The sequence below is a fragment of the Podarcis melisellensis genome (assembly GCF_964234715.1).
Source record: "Podarcis melisellensis genome assembly, chromosome: 13".
Taxonomy (NCBI): Eukaryota; Metazoa; Chordata; class Lepidosauria; order Squamata; family Lacertidae; genus Podarcis; species Podarcis melisellensis.
In genome coordinates, this window is record NC_138545.1 from 40,905,581 (window position 1) to 40,933,276 (window position 27,696).

The window sequence follows — 27,696 nt, forward strand, 5'->3', positions numbered from 1 at the left end:
CGGGAATAGAAAGGAAGATGACAAGGCGAAAGCTGTTCTAGGAGGAAGAAGTGAACATAAAAGGACGAGGGAGGAAAGAAATGTAGGCATTTTGTGGGGCGGGGGGCGGAGACATAATAAGGTAGAGGATGAAAGGAGAATGGGAGAAGAAATCACGGGAGATGAGGGGGGGCGAAATCAACTTTGAGAGGCATAGAAGAAACTTGGGAGGAGAAAATTAGAAAAGGTCTCCTCCATTTAGAGCCTCTGGCTCAGCAAATTCTGCTGAGTCACAATGCCCCCAGAGCAAATGTCTGTGCTTAACTTGAGGAAAGCTGAGCTGTGGAACTCCCTGCCACAGGAAAAAACGTTGCGGCAAAGAATCTGGCTCTTTTGATGGGGGGGATACCGTCGGAAAGTAAGGCCAGTTATTGCCCAACCCGGCCACGACCTTCCGCCATATTCTGACTATCTCTGCAGATAAATGCATGATATGGGTTGATTCCTCTCGGTCAAAGGCCAGACTCCAGTTTCTGGATCAGATTGTGGGAGCCTGGCAGCGATAGCCTTAAATTTTATTTCCAGGTGGTAGAACAGACACTGAACGGTCCTGACCAGAGTGTTCCTTTTTCTGATCTCACTTGGTTGAGAATGGAAGGGCACAGGGCACAAAAGCATTTTTTTGGGGGGGGGGGAATCTTTAGTTCTCATCGGAGCTCCCACGCCTTTTGAGCTGAGAAAAAGGAGAAGAGGACTGCATTTTCTTTTATTAGCATCCGACTATTTCCCGCAGCTGGGAATACTTTAGGTACCCTGAGTTCAAAAAAATCCGCCCCCCCTCCTCTCCAGGTAGGGGAATTGCGGCAAAAAAGGCCCACCCCCTGGATTAGTTAATACAAGCCCTGCCTGTCCCCCTGCCACAAACCCCACAGTTCAGAGCCTTGCGAAGTCTCGTTTGATTGCGGGTCGCCTGCTCGAATTGTGAGCGCCAGCCTCGGTTTCTCCTTGCGTGTGACTGAACCAAGCCCCGTGACTCTCGGTTTATTTTTGCAGAGATGAATCCCCCCTCACTTCCTTTATTTAAAGGTAAAGGTGACCCCTGACCATTAGGTCCAGTCGTGACCGACTCTGGGGTTGCGGCGCTCATCTCGCTTTATCGGCCGAGGGAGCCAGCGTACAGCTTCCGGGTCTTGTGGCCAGCATGACTAAGCCGCTTCTGGCGAACCAGAGCAGCGCATGGAAACACTGTTTACCTTCCCACCAGAGTGGTACCTATTGATCTACTTGCACTTTGACATGCTTTCGAACTGCTAGGTTGGCAGGAGCAGGGACTGAACAACGGGAGCTCACCCCGTTGCGGGGATTCGAACCGCCGACCTTCTGATCGGCAAGTCCTAGGCTCTGTGGTTTAACCCACAGCGCCACCTGCGTCCCCCCCCCAAAAAAGCGTACCGGTTAGCACCACCCAAATTTGATTAAATATCTTCCCCCACCCACTGACCACCCACCCCGCACCCCAAGATTGCAGCATTGGGGTTAGGCAAAAACCCTTCAAGGCATGCCCATCCCTGTGAGGCTGGAAAAGTTGGCAAGCGTCGAATGTTCAGAGTTCAAAAGTGCCAGGGCTTCTTTTGCTTTTTCCAAGGGGGTTTGTTGTCTTTGCGCAATTCACCTCTTCTTCCTCTGAAAATACCAATGCAGCCATTGGATGATGAAAGGCCAAGCCAGCAGGAAAAACCAGGTGCGAGGAGACAGCTGTGCGGGCCAACCTGCCGGTTCCTGGGGAAAGAGAGAAGAGGGTGGGGGTAAAATCCTGGACTGGATTGAAGGGTAAGCACTGCGGGCGGAATGGCACCTGCTGCTGCTGTTGCTTCCCAGGACGCAATAAGGAGTCCTGCTTTCTCTAACTGGCTTACATTATTCCAATTAACCAGTCAGGCGAGAATGCAAGTTTGAATTGGTTAATAAATGGGAGAAATCGACCGAAGCTTCTTTCATTGATCAGCATTTCCTTGCTGATTAACAGGTTGATGGCAAGCGGATCCAGGCAGGTGAGCTGCTATTTAGGGTGGTCAGAAAAAGCATTTTACACATGCCCAGAGGCACACTCTTCTTTGCGATTGCTTCCTGTGTTTCTGGTTTGGTTTTCTTTAATTAAGCCAACCCACTTAGATGCCTGGTTGCATCAAAGTTATAAAAGGCAGGGACCGCACTTAAGAAATACTTGCCACGTACCTTTCCGTTGTGCGAGGAGGTTGGCCAACAAGGATTCAGCATCGACGTGTGACCCTGAAAGGCAGAAAAATCACAATGAGGATCTAGAAGCCTGTGCACTTTTCCAATCTATGATCTTTTAAAGGGGTTTTCTAAGGCCAAAAAGAGTATTATGTAAATATTTTTAAAATGAAAAATAAAAGGATCCTTGGCAGTTTTGCACAAAGTTTCATAACTCATGCTGCCTACCATTAATCTCTCCGTTCTTTCTCAGGATTATTGTCCATTTTTATTTTACCAAAATAAAAAAAAGTTGTGAATGGATACATTGCATTGTGAGCTTTTGTGGGGGTTTTCTGAATTGTTTTCTAATTTTCCACTAGTCTTTTCAGCTTCTTATGGAAATATTTTTCTAATGTTTCCTCCTCCTTATACTATGTTGTCTCGTATTTAAGCAGGGATGAAGGGGGGACACATACATGGCTGCACAAAAGTTTGACAGGATCAGTGCTTTTTTTCTAGGGGGACACATACTCCTATACATTTTATGAATCTAAGTTTGGCCGCATTGAAGGGCAGTATAGTATTTCAATATGAGTAGGAAAATGAGAGTACCCCTAAACCTTTTTTTTTTTTAAGAAAAAAAGCGCTGGACAGGATCATTACAAGAATAACAGCAAAGCAACAAGATTATACTGTCCCCCCCCCCATGAAAAGAGACAAGCAAAAATGCAAGGTAATCTGGGTATAACGAATAGACTCGGAATAGATTCATCAAAAAACAACAACCCCACAGCTGAACCCCTCTGGACTGTGTCACAGCTAACACTGTCCCAAAGAATTTGTGTGGAACACAGTTAAGGCCATCTTCACGAAACAGCTGCACAATGAGGTTAAACAGATACAGGCCACAAACCATAAAATCCGGAATGGATAAATACAAGTCTTGTTTCCTGCCACTGAAATATTTAACTCTTCTTATTGGTTCTGAGTACAACTGCTATAGCACAAAACCTACATGGGTAGTAATGTGTCGCTCAGGGTTAAATAACTGCTTCCCTGAGTTACTATCGCCATAACATGGAACCTTATAGCCAGAAAACCTTTGCCTAAAGATTCTGAAACTTTTAATTGGTGGGAAAGTTTCTCCATTAATAAAAGAACCCAGATCTTCTCCACTAGGGGGGTTGTTTGAAGTTTCTAAAACTGGGCAGTCGGCTGCAAATAAGAGAATCATTAGCAGTTATTGATCCTATCGGCCAAAGATCATCAGCAAGGGGACAAAGGCAGGAGGTTGCAGAGCAGGGGTCAGCAAACTTTTTCAGCCGTGGTATGTATGTATGTATGTATGTATCTATCTATCTATCTATCTATCTATCTATCTATCTATCTATCTATCATCTATCTATCTATCTATCTATCTATCTATCTATCTATCTATCTATCATCTATCTATCTATCTATCTATCATCTATCTATCTATCTATCATCTATCTATCTATCTATCTATCATCTATCTATCTATCTATCTATCTATCTATCTATCTATCTATCTATCTATCTATCTATCATCTATCTATCTTTTGGGGGAGAAATGAACAAATTCCTATGCCTCACAAATAACCCAGAGATGCATTTGAAATAAAAGGACACATTCTACTCATGTAAAAAACACACTGATTCCCGGACCATCTGTGGGCCAGATTTAGAAGGCTATTGGGCCTGATCCGGCCCCTGGGCCTTAGTTTGCCTACCCCTGTTTCAGAGTCTAGCTGCAAAAGAAGAAGAAGAGTTTGGATTTGATATCCCGCCTTTCACTACCTTTAAGGAGTCCCAAAGCGGCTAACATTCTCCTTTCCCTTCCTCCCCCACAACAAACACTCTGTGAGGTGAGTGGGGCTGAGAGACTTCAGAGAAGTGGGACTGGCCCAAGGTCACCCAGCAGCTGCATGTGGAGGAGCGGAGACGCGAACCCGGTTCCCCAGATTACGAGACTACCGCTCTTAACCACTACACCACACTGGCTCTCTGGCCACTGAGCAGGCCCTGTCATGTGTCCTTGACAGATGCACCTCGGATGCCAGCGCAGCACAGAGGAGAATTTCTCCTAAAGATAATAATGCACAGACACCCTTGTATTGGCAAAAGTGATTTTTGTTTTAGGAAGTTCCTTGTTCCCAGATGTGTAGGAAGATGCACTGCCTGATGACAGCTAGGGACTGTAAGTTTTTATACAATGCATCCACAATGCTTTGCAATATCTCAGAAAGCTTTCCCCCCAGCTGTGCTGAAAAATTAATGCATTTATTTATAAAAGAAATGAATGTGTCTCCCGACATGCCTGGAAAGCTGCCTGGGATTCCAGGTAGCCGAGTCTCTCCATCACTTTCTTCATGTCCTCCTGCAAAGCTTGAATAGCGCTCATCACCTGCAGGTCAACGTCTTGCTGGATCGTGGCACCCGCACTGCTGCCGAGACCCCTCTCTGTAACATGGGACAGGGAGAAAGAAATCAGAAGAGATATGATTTCAAGGGTAAGGTAAAGCTAAAGGGACCTCTGGCCATTAGGTCCAGTCGTGATCGACTCTGGGGTTGCGGCGCTCATCTCGCTTTATTGGCCGAGGGAGCCGCCGTACAGCTTCCAGGTCATGTGGCCAGCATGACTAAGCTGCTTCTGGCGAACCAGAGCAGCGCACAGAAACGGTGTTTACCTTCCCACCGGAGTGGTACTTATTTATCTACTTGCACTTAGAAGTTTTTTCGAACTGCTAGGTTGGCAGGAGCTGGGACCGAGCAACTGGAGCTGACCCCATCGTGGGGATTCAAACCGCCAACCTTCTGATCGGCAAGTCCTAGGCTCTGTGGTTTAACCCACAGCGCCACCCGCGTCCCTGACTTAAAGGGTTGGAACCTTAAAAGGCAGCGGCGCTCAAATATAATCCCAGAAGCGGGAGTTGATTTCTAAAGTGAGAGCTCCTAGGCCTCAGAAGTCACACCCATTCCAGATCTACACCTGTTCGGCAGGCTCTCCTTATTATGTTCTTAATCAGGGGTCAGCAACCTTTTTCAGCTGTGGGCCGGTCCACCGTCCCTCAGGCCATGTGGTAGACCGGACTATATTTTGAAAGAAAAAACACACGAATTCCTATGCCCCATAAATCACCCAGAGATGCATTTTAAATAAAAGGACACATTCTACTCATGTAAAAACACCAGGCAGGCCCCACAAATAACCCAGAGATGCATTTTAAATAAAAGGACACATTCTTCTCATGTAAAAACATGCTGATTCGCGGGCCGGATTTAGAAGGCGATTGGGCAACATCTGGCCCCTGGGCCTTAGGTTGCCCACCCCTGTTCTTAATGGTTGTGGTGTCTAGATTAGAGGAAGGAACATGAGATAACTGGGGGGCATCCACTTGATTGTAGCCTTTTTCTCTTATCAGAGTCACTCCCCTCCTCTGAAAGCCACCAGGGCTTTCCATTGCATCAGAACTGATGACAAGCAAGTCTTAGTTTCTAAAATACGAGGTGGTAGCCAACCTAGAAATGGCTCCTTGTGTTTTAAAAGACCCTTGCCCACAGTCCCAAATGTTTGGGATAAACCAAGTAATAATAATAATAATTTATTATTTATACCCCGCCCATCTGGCTGGGTTTCCCCAACAGAATATTAAAACCAGGATAAAACATCAAGCATTAAAAACTTCCCTAAACAGGGCTGCCTTCAGATGTCTTCTAAAAGTCAGATAGTTGTTTGTTTCCTTGACATCTAATGGGAAGGCGTTCCACGGGGCAGGCGCCACCACCGAGAAGGCCCTCTGCCTGGTTCCCTGTAACCTCGCTTCTCACAGGGAGGGAACCTCCAGAACGCCTTTGGAGCTGGACCTCAGTGAATGATGGGGGTGGAGATGCTCTTTCAGGTATACTGGGCCAAGGCCTTTTAGTGCAGGCATAAGCAAACTTGGCCCTCCAGATGTTTTGGGACTATAACTCCCACCATCCCTAGCTAACAGGACCAGTGGTCAGGGATGATGGGAAATGTAGCCTCAAAACATCTGGAGGGTCGAGTTTGCCTAAGCCTGGTTTAGGGCTTTAAAGGTCAGCACCAACACTTTGAATTGTGCATGGAAACAGTTGCATGCAGAAGATTTCAGGTTTGGTGCTGCCGCCTCTAGTTAAAAGAATGAGAGCATCCCTATAGATTCACTACCAGTTAGTGCAGGAAGCAGTGTGACTCAGTGTGTGCTTAGTTTGCATATTCACTTCCTCAGAGACCATTCATTAAGGTCAGAAGGTTTTCTCCATTGCCCCAGATCTCCTGGAGCGTTTCTTCATTTTTCACAGGGGGCATCAAGGATTGTCTCATCAGAGACACAACGGTGAATGGCGTCAGGCCGGCACCGCTTGCCGCTCTCCCCTAATTCTTGTTTCTGTAAACAAGACAACATCTATTCTGAGCAGATGTAAAGGCTGGGCAAAAAGGGCCCAGCACAAAACCCCACTGGAAAAGTTAGGCCAAACTTCAGTGAGGAACACAGAAGGAGACGAGGGATTGGGGATCGGTGGAGGCAAGAAGTATGACCCATCCATGCTATGCAGCCTTATCTTCACAGGTATGTTACTAATTAACCTCTGAGCAGATGAGAAGAATATTCCGAGATAGTAGAGTTGCTATGGAGGGGGTGGGTGGGAAAGCACACAGGATATTTCAGCGCTCTCAGAAAAAAAGATCATGAGGCGAGGCTAGAATCCATGCTGCCTGTCTTAAGTAATTTTATCGTGGGCAGCAAATCTTGGCTCCTGGGCACCAACCTTTCTAGATCCGGCCATTTGCAACGTGGAGAAGCACCCTCAAGATGGGCCATTTAGAGAGGCATAGAAGCACTCCAAGTGAATTTCCTTCAGCGATTATTTTATTAGGGTTCACTTCCTGAACAGCTCTGTTTTGGAACGTTTCGGCTCCCGAACGCCGAAAACCTGGAAGTAAATGCTCTGGTTTTTGAATGTTTTTTGGAAGCTGAACGTCTGACGCGGCTTCCGCTTGAGTGCTGGAAGCTCCTGCGACCAATCGGAAGCCGCGCCTCGGTTGTCAAATGTTTTGGAAGCCGAACGGGCTCCCGGAACTGATTACGTTCAACAACCAAGGTTTGACTGTACCACGTTGTCCCAAGGTAGTAAATGGCTTGGAACAGCTCTTTCATCCCTCCATACCATGTGTATGCCTGTCACTATTTTGGAGATACTTCCTTTTGTCACTACAGGCATTTTTTTTTCTGTTTTAAAAGGCCAGATAAATTGTCACTTTATATGGCATTAATTGTGTGAGTGGCCCTTGCGGGTTTGTTTACCAAGAAACAGCCAAAATGCAACACAGGAAGCGTATCAAAACATGGCAAATTTGATGCGACTCCTGTTCCCTTTTATTAGCTAGACCTACAGTAATGAGAAAGGGACGCGGGTGGTGCTGTGGGTTAAACCACAGAGCTTAGGGCTTGCCAATCAGAAGGTCGGCGGTTTGAATCCCCGCGATGGGGTGAGCTCCTGTTGCTTGATCCCTGCTCCTGCCAACCTAGGAGTTTGAAAGCACGTCAAAGTGCAAGTAGATAAATAGGTACAGCTCCAGCGGGAAGGTAAACGGCATTTCCGTGCGCTGCTCTGGTTCGCCAGAAGTGGCTTAGTCATGCTGGCCACATGACCCGGAAGCTGTACGCCAGCTCCCTCAGCCAGTAAAGCGAGATGAGTGCCACAACCCCAGAGTTGGCCACAACTGGACCTAATGGTCAGGGGTCCCTTTACCTTTTACCTTATGGTAATGAGACTATGGCTAGGCACCCACTGGTGTGGATATATATTCAACTGCATCTTAAGTGACTTCGGCGTGTCCATAACATTTCGTTTGCTATTAAGTGGGCTCCCCATACACCCAACTCCGTAACCTGTTGAATGACTGCCATTTTCAGTTGTGTTTGTTATCGTGGTTACGTTTTTGGAACGTCAATAAAACTCTTTTTAACAAAATTGCCATGGGGGGAAGGGGCTGGCCTCCATTGGAAGCACAACACTGGGTGAGGTGGCTTTAACCCTTTGTCATAATCCAGATCAAGTCTCTCCTCTACGCTCCCCCCCCCACAAAATGGATGCTTCCTTATTGGGCCAATAGAAGACCCAAGATGCATGTGACCAGGCTTTGGGTCATGGTAGGAGACAAGTTGATTAAAGTTAGTTAAAACGGTTTTACAGAACCCTATAATGCCCTCCTGGTCAGAGAACGAGATGCCCTTTTCCTGCCTTCTGCTCCCATTGCTTGCCTTTCTCTCAAAAGGTTTGTTTCTGTTATGGTGCCAATTGTACAGCCCCGACTCTCCTGGCACATCTGCTGTTTCTTCATAGCAAAAACTCCTGCTTCCTACCAGATCCGGGACATTGCCTCACAGACTTATCTCAGGATCAAACTGAATTAATTACACTGGGGCTTGTTTGCACTTGCAGATCAGAAAATGGCCTTTCCTTGCCAACAGTGCAAGCTGCAATGATTCTTCAACATCAACTGCGTTGGACTGGTCATGTTGTGCGGATGCCTGATTATCGTCGTCCAAAGCAACTACTCTATTCCGAACTTAAAAATGGAAAGCGTAATGCCAGTGGTCAACAACAGAGCAGGGCTCAGCAAACTTTTTCAGCAGGGGGCCAGTCCAATGTCCCTCAGACCTTGTGGGGGGGGGGGCGGACTGTATTTTGAAAAATAAATAAATGAACGAATTCCTATGCCCCACAAATAACCCAGAGATGCATTTTAAATAAAAGCACACATTCTCCTCATGTAAAAACACGCTGATTCCCAGACCATCTGCGGGCCAGATTTAGAAGGCGATTGGGCCGGATCTGGCCCCCGGGCCTCAGTTTGCCTACCCATGACAATAGAGATTCAAAGACTCAAGTAAAATATAAAATATATGGCAGCTGTAAACAAAATTTGCTCCCCCATATTCTATGATTTAAATATCTTAGATAGCAGAGCCAATTACGTCACTAAATTAATAATCCCAGCCCAACGTAGGGCTTTTATGCTGGCCCGTTTGAATGTTTTTCCCTCAGCATTTGTCAGGGGAAGATATCAAAACATTCCTAGAAACAAGAGATTCTGCAGATGTTCTATGAATGTCCCGGACACTGTAGAGCATATTCTCTTTCATTGCCCATTGTACAGTACGCTCCGTCAACGCGTGCTGTCCCCTCTCTTGGGTGGTCTGGAACCCCAGCAAGGTGAATGTGTGGGACTCTACCTATCCGACGTTGACCAAAGGGTAACGGCGGGGGTAGCCGAGTTTTTGGTAGCAGTCCTCCAAGGAGCAGGTTAACAAAGAAAACCATTGATTCTATATGTATATATATATATATGTATGTAGCCAACTGCTGCCCTTTTACATATATTTCAAGGCTTTTATATGCTATTTTCTCTTTTATGGTTTTATTCGCATAATGCCTAATAAAGGTTTGATAAGTAATATAAAAAAATGTAGTATAAACTCCGACAACTGGGAAACACTGGCCTGCGAGTGCTCCAGTTGGAGATCAGCCTTTACCAAAGGTGTTGTGGGCTTTGAAGATGCTCGAACTCAGGTCAAAAGGGAGAAACACGCTAAGAGGAAGGCACGCTTGGCAAACCCTCATTGTGATCAACTCCCGCCCGGAAACCTGTGTCCCCACTGAAGTGTGGATCCAGAATTGGCCTCCACAATCACTTATGCACTCACTGTTAAAACTGTGTTTATGGAAGACAATCTTACTCGGCTACGAGCGATCGCCAAAGAAGAAGAAGAAAGCTGTATTAGTCAAGGACCTGCATTGGACCTGCCTCCCCCTGTGTGTTTTTAAGTCAAAACGTTAGTCTCGCGTCTATACCTTCCCTGGTTGAAGATGCTGAAGTCTTATATCCAGTCTTCTCTCCACTCTGAATATTGTTCAGGGGGAGGTTTTGCATGGCTGATAGCCTCCTATCCTGTGGGGGAAACGAGAGAGGAATTGAAATTGTATGGGCATGCCTAGACTGCTTTTTTTCCATTCCTGGCTCCGTTCCATTTTAACCGTCATGGCTTCCTCCAACAGATCTTGGGACAGTGGAGGTGCTGGTTGTTCACTGTAACATAATTATCAAGCCTTCCTTCCGCAGAACTACAATTCCCAGGGTTCCCTGGGGAGATGGAAGGATTGTGCCCCGAGGGACTGTTTCTAGTAATAGCTCTGAGCTGGGTGTCATAATAGAGTTTCAGAGCTGTTGTGACTTGAATTACGGCAAGGCAAGAAGGCTCAATGGGCAGGGCTGTTCCTGTTTCCTAACAGGGTTGGCAAATGAAAGCCATTTCATTCTTCGCTAGGAAAGTATACCAAAGGTCAGATGTTAAGATGATGCATCGCGTTCCATTATTTTAAGACTAATGGAAAGTATTGCATTGTCTCTTGTTCTTTGCAGATTTGACCTTCCTTAGGTGAATTAATGTATATGTGTGTGAGTTCACCCACCAAGCTATTTACACAAAGCCAGATGGGCCAGTTATATATAATAAAATTGTTGTTGCTGCTGGAGTTTCGTTTCAGTTTTATCAATATTCCCAAGTCTGCAAACTTTGCCTCAATACACATTAATCAGTATATTTTATAAAAGTTTTTTTGGGGGAGGCAAATTTCACCATAATATTTTTTTTAAAAAATTAGCTACTTCCTTCAAAGCAGCTCTGGTTTGATTTAGCAGCTCAGTACATTCAGAACTCATTTTAAAACATGATTGCCCATCTCAATGAGGAGATTAAACTCCTTTTTGTTTTTTAGTATTTTAAGTTGTATGTTTCAAAATAGAGTTGTAAATTCTTCTTGATTTTACTGTTTTAACTTTGATAAACTGCTTTGAGGCTGGGTTGTGGGTTGTTTTTTTTTTTAAACCGTGCAGTGTATAATTTTTATCAAATTAATGTAATCAATTAATTAACAAGAGCATGTTCATAGCAAAAGAAAATCTAGATCAGATCTATCAAAAAAGTAAGGAGAAGGCTCATAGTTAACTTCACAATTACCTCCCACCCCATTAGTCATCATCACCTCATCGGGTTCCCCGGGTTCCAGGCTGTCAAAGAAGACCTCGCTCTCCGAATCGCTGGGCACATGGATGCTCTTGCTTTCTTTGTCCGCATAGCCTAGCCAGCGAGATAAAGAGTTATGGCTCAGAAACGGAAGTACAGATAGGAGTTTGTGCAAGCCATCATATATTGCAGTACAGTGGTACCTCGGGATGCGAACGGGATCCGTTCCGGAGCCCAGTTCGCATCCTGAACATAACATAAGATGCGATGACAGCCGTATGCGTGTGCGCGGGTCGCGTTTCGCCGCTTCCGCGCATGTGCGTGGCGTCATTTTGACAGTCTGCACATGTGCGAGCGGCGAAACCCGGAAGTAACACGCTCCGTTACTTCCGGGTCGCCGCAGAGCGCAACCCGAATGCGCTCAACCTGAAGCGTATTTATCCTGAGGTATGACTGTATCTGAATGTCCGATGTTACACACACATACACACACACACACACACACACACACACACACACACTATTATTATTATTAGCATTAATCTATAAACAAATTCAGTATCTTTATAGGGGTTCTTCTGACCCCTGGACTTCCCCCCACTCCTCTCCCTGGTTTTCAATAATTATCTCTTCTCTTTTCTGTGTCTAAATACTTTTATACAATCTATTAAATCTCTTTTTTAATACCCTTTATCAAATTATATTACAAGTGCTAATCCAATCCTGCTAACATTTTTAAGTGTTTACGTGTTTAAGTGTTTATTATAAAGTTAATCCATTCTTTTTTACATTTATTGTCCTCTTGGTGTCTAATCTTCCCGGTCAATGTCCAGATGTGAAAAGAGTGTGGCTTGGGAGCCTCCATCCTTTGTTCTCAATATCTGACCCGTGATAGATAAAAGGCCAAGAAAACCAGGTGTGCATATTCTGATCACATCCTCAAATGTGTGCCAAATCCAAAAACTAGGTGCTTCGTATTGCTTTCATGCTATAGTGGGTTTCACACACACACAAACACACAAAATGAACTCGGTATCTTCGATAACACTGTCGCAAAAGGTTTTGGATCTGGGCTGCGTAGCAACTCGTATTCAACATTTCATCTGATTTGCAAAACAGAAGGACAAAGAGCTTAGCTTTGATCCCACTGCTTAGGCTATGCACAGCTCATGAAGGCTCAAGAATCAAGCTGTCCTTCAGTGAACCAAGGAAATGGCACCAAAACTTAGATCTGGGTTTCCCAAGCTTGGGCCTCTAGCTGTTTTTGGACGATGATGATGATAATTTATTATTTATTCCCTGCCCATCTGGTTGGGTTTCCCCAGCCACTCTGGGCTGCTCCCAACAGAATATTAAAAACGTGATAAAACATCAAACATTAAAAACCTCCCTAAAGAGGGCTGCCTTCAGATGTCTTCTAAAAGTCAGATACAGTGGTACCTTGGGTTACATATGCTTCAGGTTACACACTCCGCTAACCTAGAAATAGTGCTTCAGGTTAAGAACTTTGCTTCAGGATAAGAACAGAAATCAGGCTCCGGCAGCGTGGCAGCACCAGAAGGCTCCATTAGCTAAAGTGGTGCTTCAGGTTAAGAACAGTTTCAGGTTAAGTACAGACCTCCAGAACGAATTAAGTCCTTAACCCGAGGTACCACTGTTTATTTCCTTGAAATCTGATGGGAGGGCATTCCACAGGGCGGGTGGCACTACTGAGAAGGCCCTCTGCCTGGTTCCCTATAACCTCACTTCTCGCAGCAAGGGAACCGCCAGAAGGCCCTTGAAGGTGGACCTCAGTGTCTGGGCTGAATGATGGGGGTGGAGACGCTCCTTCAGGTATACTGGGCCGAGGCCATTTAGGGCTTTAAAGTTCAGAACCAACACTTTGATTTGTGCTCGGAAACCTACTGGGAGCCAATGAAGGTCTTTCAGGACCGGTGTTCTGTAGTCTCCGCGGCCACTCCCAGTCACCATCATCCCTAGCTAGAAGGTCAAGGATGTTGGTGACTGGGAGAAACCCTGACTTAGATGCTGGGTTTTGGCATATCACGTTGTGGGAGGAGGAATGGAAGGCTCCCACTCCCAAATCAGCCACTTGTTGCTCAAAGTGGGAATATGAACCAACTTGGGCTCTGTCCAAACTTGAACCCTAAAGAGATTTTAAAACTGGTTTAACCGACATTGCTTCTCTAGACACCTGGGTTTGTTTTCTTTTCTTAAAGCAAATTTGCACATCGAGATCCTCACCGCCACCGCAGGTTATGTCGAAATACACCCACAATAATAATAAAAAAGAGAACCTCTCCTTCCTAATTAAATTAGTTCCCAATGTTTCTGTCCCACTCTAATGTGACCAGGGAACACCATACCATTGAGCCAAAAAGAGCAGGCTTAATTCTTAATGGCTGGTGCTGGTCATAAAGAAACCAGAGGCCTTTCTGTTAGGAATACTAGGAAATGAGATAAAAAGAGAGGGCTGTAAATTCTTTCAATATGCAGTAACAGCCACATATTACTGTTAATGGCCCAAAAATGGAAACAACAGGAAATACCGACAGTGGAAGACTGGAGAATGAAGCTGTTAGACTATGCGGAGTTGGACAAATTGACAGGGAAGATTACATATTTAAGAGACCAAAAGTTCACCGAGGACTGGGGAAAATTTGTGGAATATCTGGAAAACATAAGTGAGGGACAGATAACACTAGAGGGATTTAAAGAAGCACTGTGAAAAATTAAGAAGTATTGTCTAAAGGGAATAGAAAGAAAGATATAAATAATGTCAATATAAACCTAAGGAATGTGTAATTTAAATAATGACTATGGATGATTTATGGGAAAGCTGGAGGAAGTCCAGAAAAAGAAGTCCAGAAAAAGAAGAATTTGTGAAAAATTCGATGTGAAATTAATATGTGTTTTTGTTTTTGATGTAAACCAATAAAAATTATTATATAAAAAAGAAATGAATTTTAAAAAAATCTTAATCGCTGGTACCATGCATAGCAGGAAGCAGGTTAGCTCTCATCTCCAATGGTGTGCCTGAGTGCATCTTTTATTAGCTTCCATATCCACGGATAGCTTTTCCCTAGAAGAGTGGATTACAAAGTGGGGCTGCTTTGGGGACACCTGAGGTTCCTGCAAACCCTGTCTGCTGGCTCTGACGCTGCACAGCTTGGCCATCACTTACAGGGATGATGCAGTCTGCTCAGAGTTCATAAAGATGCATGGTATCTTGCAGGAATTGCTGCAGGATTAAAACCCTTTCTCTGCACACATCCCACCTGTCATCATGATAGGCATTTGGCTAGAATATTTGTAAATCTTGCCTGTTTGATTGCACTCTCCGTGTTCTGGTGGGATGCTCTCAGCCGGTCCCCTTAAAGAGCCGTTGTGGAGCGGGGAGTCTGTTTTTACTACCAAGAGAAGGGAATGTCCATCAAATCTGCCCATAAGGTCTGGATTATCTCCTACGAACCTCTGCGGCTTTTTCAAGAACTTTGATGCCATCTTTTCATTCAACCACGAGAGCATCAGCACCTTAAATTTCGCTGGCTACAACGCAAATAACGGCACCCCAGTTTTCTGACCTCAGAAATACCCACGGCCATCTCAAGATTTTAAGGTGATGACCACAACAGACCGCTTATAGAGTGTCCTCCCAATTATTTCCATCAAAGTAGGGTCACCTAGGGGACGTGGGTGGCGCTGTGGGTTAAACAACAGAGCCTAGGACTTGCCGATCGGAAGGTCGGCGGTTCGAATCCCCACGACGGGTGAGCTCCCGTTGCTCGGTCCCTGCTCCTGCCCACCTAGCAGTTCGAAAGCACGTCAAAGTGCAAGTAGATAAATAGGTATCTTCTGCTGGGAAGGTAAACGGCGTTTCCGTGTGCTGCTCTGGTTTGCCAGAAGCGGCTTAGTCATGCTGGCCACATGACCCGGAAGCTGTACGCCGGCTCCCTCGGCCAATAAAGCGAGATGAGCGCCGCAGCTCCAGAGTCGGTCATGACTGGACCTAATGGTCAGGGTCCCTTTACCTTCAGGGTCACCTAACACCAACCACAACCACCTGTCAAAATGGCCTATGGGGTAGGATGGATTAGGTTAAGGTCCAGACCCCAAGAAGCATCTGACCTCAGAGGAGATGACCTCTGCATTTCTGAATGAGTTACTCTCCAGGGTAAACCGCTTCCACTCCAACCAGGACAGGTGATGTTTGTTTGTGACTGAACGAGTCACAATACCTTGATACGGCAGACCTACCCACCCTTGAATTAAAGCCATTTACAGCAGTGGTGCAGAACCTGTAGCCCTCAAGGTGGTCTCGAACTCAACTCCCATCGGCCCCAGCCAACATGGGCAACAGTCGGGAATATCAGGAGCTGTAGTCCGGAAAGTTCTGGAGGTCCACAGGTACCCCCCTCCCCCCGGTTTAAAGGATCAAATGATGTCCAGAGTAGTGAAGCATTCAGAGATACAGCAAGCAGTCTCTACTGCAGATCATTTTGAGCTCATAGGAGCCTTTGATTCTTTAAATTCATTCATTTCCTATGGCACAACCAGCAATGACAAGCACACATAAAAGGTAAAGGGACCCCTGACCATTAGGTCCAGTCGTGGCCGACTCTGGGGTTGCAGCGCTCATCTCGCTTTATTGGCCGAGGGAGCCGGTGTACAGTTTCCAGATCATGTGGCCAGCATGACTAAGCCGCTTCTGGCGAACCAGAGCAGCACACAGAAACGCCGTTTACCTTCCCACCGGAGCAGTACCTATTTATCTACTTGAACTTTGACATGCTTTCGAACTGCTAGGTTGGCAGGAGCAGGGACCGAGCAATGGGAGCTCACCCCGTCGCAGGGATTCGAACCACCGACCTTCTGATCGGCAAGTCCTAGGCTCTATGGTTTAACCCACAGCGCCATACAGTTTTGGAAAACTGCCTGTTCTTTTAGCCATTGTTTGAGCTTGCCCGACCCCTGCTGAAGTCAGGCTAGCGTACCTTTTGCACAAACAGGGGCAAGCTCTCACCAGGGATATCCCCATAAGCACTGAAAAGAGAACCAGGATAATTCCACAAAACTACTTCTCTTTCATAGTCTGTGGGTCTGGACAAACACTTGTTGTTTCCAAGGGCCTTCTCTAGGAGCTGGCAGTGCCTTCGGTGTGGGGGTGGAACAGGAGGGCAATAAAAAAGGGAATCTGCCTGTTTCTTCCACCATCTTGATTACAATGGACTTTGCAGTCAATGAATATGATCAACTTCCCCTAAGATAAAGGAGCTGAAGTTCAATAAAAACTGGATTAGCATTCCTGGGAGGCTTGTCAACCAAACCGTAACTCGGATTTGAGGGTGTTGGCTACAAATCCGACTAAAATATTTAATCTACCACCAAATGACAGGCTCCATATAAAAGGCCCAGGAAGAGCAAAGTGGTTTTTCTGTGAGGCTAGATCAGGGTTTCCCAAACTTGGGCCTCCAACTGCTTTTGGACTACAATTCCCATCATCCATGACCACTGGTCCTGATGATGGGAGTTGTAGTCCAAAAACAGCTGGAGACCCAAATTTGGGAAACCTAGAGCTAGATGAAACTGTTAGCTCAGATGGCCTGTCTGGGGTGCCATTAATACGTAGACGGTGCTAATATTTACGGCACAGTCCATTAGGAAGTTCTCTTGCACAAGCTTTGCTGAAACAAATGGGCGTCCGTTCCAGCATCAGATACCAGAATCCCTGGGCAGCTGCAGTGGTCCCAGAGATGAGGGCGCTGATGGCTGTCTCAAGCTCCCTGTACCTGGTGGGATTGTAAGCCACCATTTAAATTTCCCACAATGCTCCTGCTGTAAAGTGCCACTCTGGGGCATTGTGGGAAATTTAAAACCGCGGCTTTGAACAGTCTGCTGCTCCATGCAAGCTCACAGCCAAGGGTCTACCAACATAGTAGAGGGAGCGCCGATGGGCACTTTTTGACCGTGAAGCTAACCCCGTTGGCAGCGCTGTTATCTCCACCGATGACCCAGGCAGCAACAGGGCTTCTGTTTACACTGTAAGAAGAGTGATGACAGCTGGGAGGTGGGCCAGATCTTTTCGATGGGGGTGGGGAAGTCAAAAGTGCTCTACAGAAGAGTTGCGCATGCCAAGATTTTAGAATGAAACGGGCAAGGGGAGGGGAAGGTCTTGATATGCATCTCGCACAATATAGACTAAAATCCAAACCCCTTCCACTGTCCCAAGTTTCCCTGCTTTGCCCTTCCCATCTGTTATGTACTGAGTTGAATAGGACCCAAAATGAAGCAGTCTGATTGGTCCTAGAACAATAGGATCCAAAATGCAGCAGGCTGATTGGTCCTAGAACAATGCAGCAGTCTGACTGGTCCGCAGGAGCCACCCAATCCAGCTCCAGGTAGAAGTGAATCCACAACCTGATTGGCCTACAGGAGAATCCCGGAATTAGCCAATCACGTGCAGCCCATTGTGTAAATAATGTATATAAAGCAGATATTTTGGGGGAACATCCATTCCTCCTCACCACTACGAGCTGAATAAAGAGCATGAAATCCACTCTCGACTCCGAGTATATTTCACCAACTTTGAGAGGAAAAAAACAAGGCCGGAAGTTATTCAGAGAAGGAAACCCATCATGCGCTGGATCACAAGTCTTCTTCTTTCCCCTCTCCCTGCCAACAAAAATCCTGCAGCAGAGTTGGGGGTGGGGGCTGTCTATGCTGCCCAATCCCTAAGCAGGTCCAAGCAGGTTGGACTGCTTCACTCCCAGCTGATGAATGCAAATTGGCACCTGAGAAATTTCAGGGAGGGACAAGGATCAGCTGAGATTAGGGATTCCTTTTCCTACAGTTGCACGGCTGGGGAATGACCTGAAAGCAGGTCATCCAGCCAAGTCTCGCTCGCTGCGAGGCTCCACTCTCAAACATGCCGAACAAGCTCTCTGCAGAAAAGACACACTTTACGGAGGCCAGATTAGATGGAAGCACCTGCAAAGCTCGCATAGGTTGTGTCCAAGAGGAGCTGGGGACAGTGGCGTAGCGTGGGGGGTGCAGGGGGGGGGCTGGCCGCACCGGGCGCAACATCTGGGGGTTAGGGGGCACAAATCCATGGGTTAGGGGGCGTAAATTACTTGCCTTGCCCCGGGTGCTGACAACCCATGCTACGCCCCTGGCTGGGGAGGTGACTTCTACATTCTTATTTTAAAAAACTGTGGTCTTGAAGCACACATCATAAAAGCTGGAGAACCCACGCACCCCTCTGTCACCGCTAACGGACATACCTGTTTTCTTCTTGAAGAAGGAGTCTGGGGGCCTGGGCATATCGTTTATCACTTCGTAGAGGGGTTCAAAGTATGCAAACATGTCCTCCGACGACTCATCCAACGGCACGGTGTTGATGACCTGCCAAAAAGTCCTAGAGAGGATCCCGGGTGGTACGAAAACATTCCCTGGGATCCAGGTGAACCTAACACTGCAGCAATGTTGAAATCTGGACCTAACTCCCCCCCCCCCCGGATCGTGGACCACCGAGAGTCCCACACAAGGGACCCTCAAGCAAATTTTCTTGCAGAAGTGTAAATCTAACCCCGTCTCACTTGGATTTATTTTACAACATTGCCAGTGGAGTATGCTTTTGCATTTAGATGATTCGAAAGAGAACTCAGCCAATGTCTTATCAGGAAGTCTAAACATCAGGCCTGGTGGTTTGTGCATTTTAAAACATCTCTCAGGGATCTCAGCTGTACTTTGAATCTCACAAACGTTTGACACGTTTTAAAACGGCACAAAACTTCGGTTCTGTTCAAAAACCCGCTGGGTTCCTTCATGCTGAACTCCTTCATTTCAGAGCCAAAGGCTCTCTGAAATCCCCTACCCACAGAGATTTGTTCAAGCCCAAACCCTGAGGTGCCTTCCTTGCCATTTCTGCCGTTGAATCGCTGTTAGGGTTGAGCTGCAGCCCACTCATATCTCATTGTAAGGAGTTTCCATGGCGACCCAACCAGGCAGACCAGGCCTGAATGAGGAGGGTGTTCCCCATTTCCTACCTTCTGAGCAGCCTTCTTCATCTCGGCAATATAAGCTGCCATGGCTTCCATTTTGCTCATCTTCCCCAAGCTGTTCCATGCATCCCTGCCAAAAAGCCAAACGTAACTTCTTACCTGGGGGACAGGTGCTTAATTTTGGGAAAGAAAGATGCCAAGAGTTCACACCGGCCTGAAAGTCAGGTCCTCTGAATTAGCAGCCCTCTATTATTCTTGCGATTATTGACAAAGTCTATGCATAACACAGAGTATTTTTACTTCTCGTTTTGATTAATTTTAAACATTCACTTTCCCATACAGTGGTACCTCGGGTTAATTCGTTCCGGAAGTCCGTTCTTAACCTGAAACTGTTCTTAACCTGAGGTACCACTTTAGCTAATGGGGCCTCCAGCTGCTGCCGCGCCCCCACCACACGATTTCTGTTCTCACCCTGAAGCAAATTTCTTAACCCGAGGTACTATTTCTGGGTTAGCGGAGTCTGTAACCTGAAGCGTCTATAACCTGAAGCATATGTAATCCAAAGTACCACTGTATGTCCCAAACAGCACACACACACAAACTAGGCATGATAGCTCCGTTGGTAGAGCATAAGTCTCTTAATCTCAGGGTTGTGGGTTCAAAGCTCCATGTTGAGTGAAAGATTCCTGTGTTGGAGGGGGGTTAGACTAGATTACCCCCAGGGTACTCTCTAGCTCTATGATTCTAATAATTCTATGTCAGTTTGCATTTTTTAGTGCAAAAAGTATTGATCTGATGTGTAGAGATCTTCCCTATTCTAATTAATTCAAGAGGGTTCTGGAAGCTTCTCTGTGTGAAAGAAGCAAGCAGAAGGTTCATGATGATTGGGTTATTCCTTCAGAGAAGCTGAGTACAGCAGATTTAAACTGGTTCTCTTATCTCTTTCTGTGAAGGCCATGCTGACTATAATAGTAAAGCCAGAAGGAGCCTGAGTTTCATTTTCTCTTTTCCATGTCTTTTCCTTCTGGTGTGGTGTTCTGTACATAGTACAGTGGAACATAGTACAGGAGGCACATTCACAACCCACAGCGTTCGCAACCCGCAGCGCTGAGTCTGTGCACGTGCGTGACGCGATTTGGCACTTCTGCGCATGCGCAAAGTGTGCTTTAGTGCTTCTGCGCACGCACCAAAACCCGGAAGTAACCCATTTCAGTACTTCCGGGTTTGGTGCGTCTGTAACCCGAAAATGCACAACCCACAGTGTTCGCAACCCAAGGTATGACTGTAAGCTTAGTGTTAAGGTTTAGACTTATTGTTTAGACTTATTTAGACTTAAGTTATTGTAAGTTTAAGTTAAATCTGCTGCAACTGGATTTCCTATGGACAGTGCCAATCCTGAATATATTGGATTTGTGACCATTCTGCTCATTTGCCTTCAGTTGCAGTAAAGCTCTGTTGGATGAAATACAATTGCCTTTGGTCTATTTTTTGGGAATCCTGCGACGTGTTTTAAGTTTTGACTCTGCTAACTATACATTGGAATCTACTCTTGATCAATACTGAGTAAAATTCAATGCAATTCTATTATTTGCACTACAGTGGTACCTCGGGTTACATACGCTTCAGGTTACACACTCCGCTAACCCAGAAATAGTGCTTCAGGTTAAGAACTTTGCTTCAGGATGAGAACAAAAATCGGGCTCCGGCGGCGCGGTGGCAGCAGGAGGCCCCATTAGTTAAAGTGGTGCTTCAGGTTAAGAACAGTTTCAGGTTAAGAACGGACCTCCGGAACGAATTGAGTACTTAACCTGAGGTACCACTGTATTTAAAAACGGCATGGTTATTTTATTAATAAATAACAACAACTGGCAGGTGGCCATTGTAAGAACAAGAGGCCACCAAATCAAATGATTGCTTGCTGTTCTTAAGGGAAACGGCTCGGATTTAGCTCCGGCTCAGAACAAAAGGCAGGGCCTTCCAAAAGTAGGGGGCCACTGCAATGAAAGCCCTGCTTCTCATTCTCACAGTTTTAATCTCTTGCAATAAGGGCGTTTTTGTTTTGTTTTTCTTTGACAGGCAGTGCTTGATCACCCGACTGCAACTTGACACAGGCCAAATACAGGGAGACGTAAGCATTTTATGGATCAAAGCCAGCATCTAAAATTAAATCCATAATTGCAACAGTTGCCCGTGCAATTGGAGCAATACTAGCTTATCCCCATGCCCATCAGATAAGCAGCAGTACTTTGCACCAGCGCTGCAAGACTGGGTCCATTTGTTGAAAACAGGATCAGGGGCTAAGTTCAAACAAAGTCAGTGCCTCACTAGGTTCTGAAAGGAGATGTTGGTCCTTGCCTTTCTTACCATTTATATCTGCCAATAGGGTCCCAAAACCCTGGCCTGGGGATCTGGCACTGACCCACCGTGGCTTGCTTGTAGTAGCTGTAGAAGCGCAGCATTTCTTCGTAGGATGGTCTGTAGGAACCTGAGAAAAGTGGGGAAGGTCAGAATTATCCGGAAGGTGGCAACATAAGAACAGGGCCTTCTCTGCAGTGACTCCCCATCTGTGCAATGCTCTCCCCAGAGAAGTTTGCCTGGCGCCTTCATTATACACCTTTAGGCACCAGGCAAAAACATTCCTTTTTAACCAGGCCTTTGGCTGATCCAATTTGCATCCTATGCCCTTTTAAAATGTGTGGGGTTTTTTGGGGGGGGAGCTATTGGGTTGTTGTTTGTATTTTTATTATGTGGGTTTATTTGTGGGTTTATATCTTGATTTTAGTCTGTGAACTGCCCTGAGATTGCTGGGTATAGGGCGGTTTATAAACTCAATAATAATAATAATAATGATGATGATGTCTCTGCCTCTATGGCAGTGATGGCCAAACTTGGCCCTCCAGCTGCTTTGGAACTACATTTCCCATCATCCCTGACCACTGGTCCTGTTAGGGATGATGGGAGTTGTAGTCCAAAAACGGCTGGATGGCCAAGTTTGGACATGACTGCTCTATGGCTTCTGCCTGCAGCCTGCTTCTACCCAGGTCTCTTTCACACAGACCTAAACTCTGGCTTTTGTCTTTCTAACTAACAGACAGGGTTTTTTTTTGGGGGGGGAGAGAGACCCACCCATTTGTCTTCTGGCACAGAGCCACTCCCTTTGTTTCTCTTAATGACCCATTGCCCAGGTTCACCTACCGATTCCAGTAATTGAATCCAGGAATTAGAAGATGAATCTAACCCCCTCCCCCTAAAATAAAACTCACAACATTCTTCTTTACAAGACACATGCCAGAATAGCTTCTAAGTGGCCTACACTTACAACTATAATTTTATAAAATCTCTGCTCACTAAAACAGTTCCATCAAAACGTTTAAAACCCCACATTTAAAACACACAATCAATCATGCCCGTTAAAAACCAAAACAGTCAAAACAATTAAATTAAATTAAAACAGATTGATCAGGAAGTTCAAATTCAGTACATGCAACTCCCGATTTAGGTGCGTCCGAATGACGCATGATCGTGCACGGCACCAAACCCGATAGTAGCCCCAAAATGTCATGAAAAGGAATGGGACAGAGCGGGCTGTATTATTACCGTATTTATTAATTATTAATTAAAAGACTGAGCTTGAACTGATCTGTTTTAATTGTTCAATTAATTATGTTTTTAATGGGCTCAGCAGTGTGCATTTTATTTTTTATTTTATTTTTTATATAATTTTTTATTAAGGTTTTTTTTCATACAAATGCATATTAAACAAACAACATTAATTTTTTTATAACATCTTTTCATTCTGCTATGGACTCCCTCGCGCCTTCTGCTTCCACTTACTTCATTAAAAATAAAACTTTTCCAAGCAAATTATCATTTTGTTTGTAAACCTAGATCCAATAGATTTAGTTAATCTCATATATAAAATATAATTTAATGGTAGACAGTTGTTTCTACTCTGACATCTTTGTTAACATTCAGCCAAATTGTAATACTTTTGTAAATAAATCTTAAATTTCTTCCAGTCTTCTTCTTCAACCCACTCCTCCAGTGTGCATTTTAAATACGGCTTTCAAAAACGTTTTGATGGAATCGTTATAGATTGTGTGTATGGATTCTGTAATTGATTTTATACTTGTAACTTGCTTTGAAGCTGTTCTGGCATGTAAGCAGCATGTTGCAGTGGTAGTAAGTAGTAGTAATTTATTTATATGCCAAATAATAATAATAATAATAATAATAATAATAATAATAATAGTAATAATTTATATGCTGCCAAACAACAACAATTTATATGCCACCCATCTGACAACAACAACAACAATTTATATGCTACCTAACAACAACAATTTATATGCCACTCATATAACTGGGTTCCCCCAGTCACTCTTTGGGCGGCTTCCGGAACATTAACATTTCAAACACAGTAAATTGGAATATAACCCATTCTGGTGAGGATAGGGAATCAGGGAGTATAACACAGCAGTAAGGGAACTATGCAAGCTTCAAACTAAGAATCTAAGTTCCAGCTCTTGAGAATCCCAGATTCTTTTTGGGGTTTTCAAAAGTTGTTGTTGTTATCTCCTTATGGCTGTACAGACAAGCTTGGAGAACTTGTTATCAGAGGTCTGTGGAGCAGTACAGCAAGTAACCACAGAGAATCCCCAAATGGGCTCTCACCATTTTTGGGCAAGCCTTGAATGACACGGACAGCAGCGTCAAACTGCTTTTGGTAATCGGATTCTTCTTCCTTCATCCCCATTGCCGCCACCACCGCCAATCTTGGAGGAAAAGCAGAGGTGCTGAGGAAAGCCGAGGGCTCTGGAGGGAGAAAGGTAAAGATATTCGTTTGCTGCCGGTTCTCACAGGGACAGCGCAAGAGTGATGAAACCAGCATTTGAAATTCGCCAGGTTGGCACCTGGCAATCCGCCACTTGCAACCAAGTAAAGATACCAGGGAGCCAGGATGACGCCCGATGTCTGCACCTTTTGACAGGCTGGCACACAGCAACTTTTTTTCCTGTGGTGCTGTGACACGAGCCTGATTTTAGCTGGAGCTTTCAGCTTTGTAATCTTGTGTGTGTGTGTATATATCTATATATCTATAGATATATAGATATATATCCTAAACCATCTGGATGAAATCTAAATACAGTGGTGCCTCAGGTTACAGATACTTCAGGTTACATACACTTCAGGTTACAGACTCCGCTAACCCAGAAACAGTACCTCGGGTTAAGAACTTTACCTCAGGATGAGAACCGAAATCGTGCAGTGGCAGCACAGCGGCAGTGGGAGGTCCCATTAGTTAAAGTGGTACCTCAGGCTAAGAACAGTTTCAGGTTAAGAACGGACCTCCGGAATGAATTAAGTTCTTAACCTGAGGTACCACTGTAGTTCTTTCAAAGCCTACCAACTCCCCCGCCAGCCCCTATCTAAAGTACAAAAAGTGCCCAAGTACAATCTTCTTAATCCCCGCCTCCACAGAGAATTACAGACTCTCCCAGCTTTCACTGGGAGTTTTCCTTTGCTCTTCCAGTTTGGAGAACTCTGGGAGAATTTCACTTTCCTGTCTCTCAGTCAAGATACTTCTGCCATCCCTCTGCCTCTCTCATGTGAAAGTGGTCCTTGTTCCCCAGGGGCATCCCAGAAGGGGAGACTCCAAAGGGCTAATACCCTTTGTATTATATAGGGGACCGGGTGGCGCTGTGGTCTAAACCACCGAGCCTCATGGCCTTGCCGATCAGAAGGTCAGCAGCTCGAATCCCCACAACAGAGTGAGCTCCTGTTGCTCGGTCCCTGCTCCTGCCAACCTAGCAGTCCGAAAGCACGCCAGTGCAAGTAGATAAATAGGTACTGCTGCAGCGGGAAGGTAAATGGCGTTTCCGTGCGCTCTGGTTTCCATCACAGTGTTCCATTGCACCAAAAGCGGTTTAGTCATGCTGGCCACATTACCTGCAAAGCTGTCTGCTGACAAACGCCGGCTCCCTCGGCCTGAAAGTGAGATGAGTGCTGCAACCCCATAGTCACCTTTGACTGGACTTAACTGTCCAGGGGTCCTTTAACTTTTTTTACCTCATACATTCAAACCTCGACTACCGAACGCCTCCGTTTTGGAATGTTTTGGCTCCTGAATGCTGAAAACCCGGAAGTAAATGCTCTGGTTTTCAAACGTTTTTTGGGATCGGAACGTCTGGCTTGTGTGCAGGAAGTTCTTGCAACCAATCGGAAGCTGCGTCTTGGTTGTCAAAAATTTCGGAAGCCAAGCAGGATTATGTTTGACAACTGAGGTTTGACTGGACCCCGTAGTGTCTTCTCTTCAATGTGGCATTGGCCCACTTCTGGGCAGCCTGCTGCCTGGAGTATAGCTCTCTCGTGCAACGGCTACACCTCCTTACCTTACTGACACTTTTCAAACTACACATCACATCCCGAAAATCTGGTTTCTGTTGCCAATGTCACACTGATGCTGCCTGCTTGCTTTACCCATGCAAACAGCACTCTGGTGCTCTGTATCTATTACACTTTGCTGTAAAAACACCAGGCAGACCACACAGATCACCCAGAGATGCATTTTAAATAAAAGGACACATTTTCCTCATGTAAAAACACGCTGATTCCTGGACCGTCCGCGGGCCGGATTGAGAAGGCGATTGGGCCGCATCCGGCCCCCGGGCCTTAGGTTGCCTACCCCTGCTCTAAGTAACTGAGTCCTTTGAGCTGAACACCCTATACATCTAAAGCATATTCAAAACACGTCCTGCCCCCCCAAGGAAACTGTAGTTTACTCATCACAAATATACAACTCCCAGCACACTCAACAAACTACACTTGTCAGGATACTTGGGGAGGAGGAAACCCGCTTTAAATATATATGATGTGTACACAGGCTAAGGCTGAGACCTACCACAAGTGTGGCCCTCATGTGTCCTGCTTTTTGCTGCCACAATGCACGAAGCATTAACTCTCCTCTCCTGCATAGCTCAGACAGTAGAGCACGGGGCTCTTAATCTCAGGGTGGTGGGTTTGAGCCCCACCCTGGGCAAAAGACTCCTTTGTTGCTTGGGGTTGGGTCCCTTTCCAGCCCTGCAATTCTGTCATTCTCCCCGTGCAACCCATTCAGTGGTGTAGCGTGGGGGGTGCAGGGGGCCCCGGCCGCACCGGGCGCAACATCTGGGGGCTAGGGTTAGGGGGCGCAAATCCACGGGTTAGGGGGTGCAAATTACTTGCCTTGCCCCGGGTGCTGACAACCCACGCTACGCCACTGAACCCATCTTCTGCCAGCCGGACGACAAATTGCTCCCACACTGCAATCCTTTTGCTTGTCCTTGTGGCTTGGAGCCCACTCACCCCAGTGCCAATCGCAGTCCTCCACCACCTTGCCCACAGCCCCTTGTTCCCTGGTGCCGCTCTGCTTTTGCTTTCCGACACCTCCTCCTTCCACCTCTTGTACGATAACGTGGCTGCCCCTTACCTTTCCCTGCCCTGTCTCCCGACTGCCAACTTCCTACTTTTGATCACAAACCCAACCCAGCACCTTGTGCCCCTTTGAGGAATCACAGAACCATCAAACTGCAGAATTGGAAAGGACCCTGAGGCGCATCTAGTCCAACCCCCTAACGCAGGAATCTTCTGCCTCTCCGCAGAACTCGAACCCAGGACCCTGAGATTGAAGAGTCTCATGCTCCACCGACTGAGCTATCCCAGGCCTATCCGACCACTTGCCCCCAGTGCCCACCCCCCAGCACCCGTGACCCCACGCCCTTTGCACAAGAGTCCGCTTCCAGACTCACCTTGCTCCGCTCAACTTCGCTCTTTGCCCGGGCACTGCGCTTTCCCGGCGCCTGGCTTGTGTTTTTTGGCTGCTTGTTACTTTTGACCTCCTAAAGCCAGCCCACGGCTGCCCGGTTCAGGGTGAAGCGCGTCTCAGCCAACCACCGCGCTGCATCGCGTTCCACGCTTCGCGCCTCGGCCAATAGGCAGCAGCCCAGCCATCCGCCGCCCCCCGCCTTGCAGCTTGAGAAATACTGTGCTCGTGTTTTTGCTGTGATGTAGAAAAGCCTCTCCTGTTGGTACGCCAGCGCCGCCCGCAGGAGAAGGAAACGGCCTCGGCTAGCAGATATTCATGCGATATTCATTGTCTGATATCGCCATCGTCGGGCGGAAGAGAAGATAGCAGGCTGATTCCTTTATCCGTGCAGTTATTCATACTGTACGTATTTATTTGCTCCAGAGGTTAAATTCTGAGACCAGAGGGATTTAAATTGTGCAAGGAAGATGCAGACCGATAGCCTTAGGCTTCAGTCCAAATTCCAATTTACCCCATTGCGAGGGTGCTAGACAGCATCTTAAAAAGCAGAGACATCACCTTGCCAACTAAGGTCCGTATAGTTAAAGCTATGGTTTTCCCAGTGGTGATGTATGGAAGTGAG

The 27,696-nt window shown here is 46.1% G+C and overlaps 1 protein-coding gene across 3 annotated transcripts; it reads right to left on the reverse strand.

Moving 5' to 3' along the window:
• Window positions 1-731: 731 nt before the first annotated feature.
• Window positions 732-27,184, reverse strand: ACBD4 (acyl-CoA binding domain containing 4). 3 transcript variants are annotated; one of them, XM_081884369.1, is made up of 10 exons: window positions 27,058-27,184; window positions 23,945-24,085; window positions 21,635-21,755; window positions 19,316-19,400; window positions 18,551-18,671; window positions 11,290-11,384; window positions 10,080-10,195; window positions 4,535-4,673; window positions 2,215-2,268; window positions 732-1,758 (listed from the first exon to the last, which is right to left on the reverse strand). In XM_081884369.1, exons 2-10 carry the CDS (start codon window positions 24,024-24,026, stop codon window positions 1,648-1,650), a joined length of 924 nt encoding a protein of 307 aa, XP_081740495.1. In that variant the 5' UTR covers window positions 24,027-24,085; window positions 27,058-27,184; the 3' UTR covers window positions 732-1,647. The 3 variants fall into 3 exon arrangements, with proteins under 3 accessions (XP_081740495.1, XP_081740494.1, XP_081740493.1); XM_081884368.1 differs by lacking the exons at window positions 19,316-19,400; window positions 21,635-21,755; window positions 23,945-24,085; window positions 27,058-27,184 and having other exon boundaries at window positions 4,535-4,677; window positions 10,099-10,195; window positions 18,551-19,211; XM_081884367.1 differs by lacking the exons at window positions 19,316-19,400; window positions 21,635-21,755; window positions 23,945-24,085; window positions 27,058-27,184 and having other exon boundaries at window positions 18,551-19,211.
• Between the last annotated feature and the right edge of the window lie 512 nt (window positions 27,185-27,696).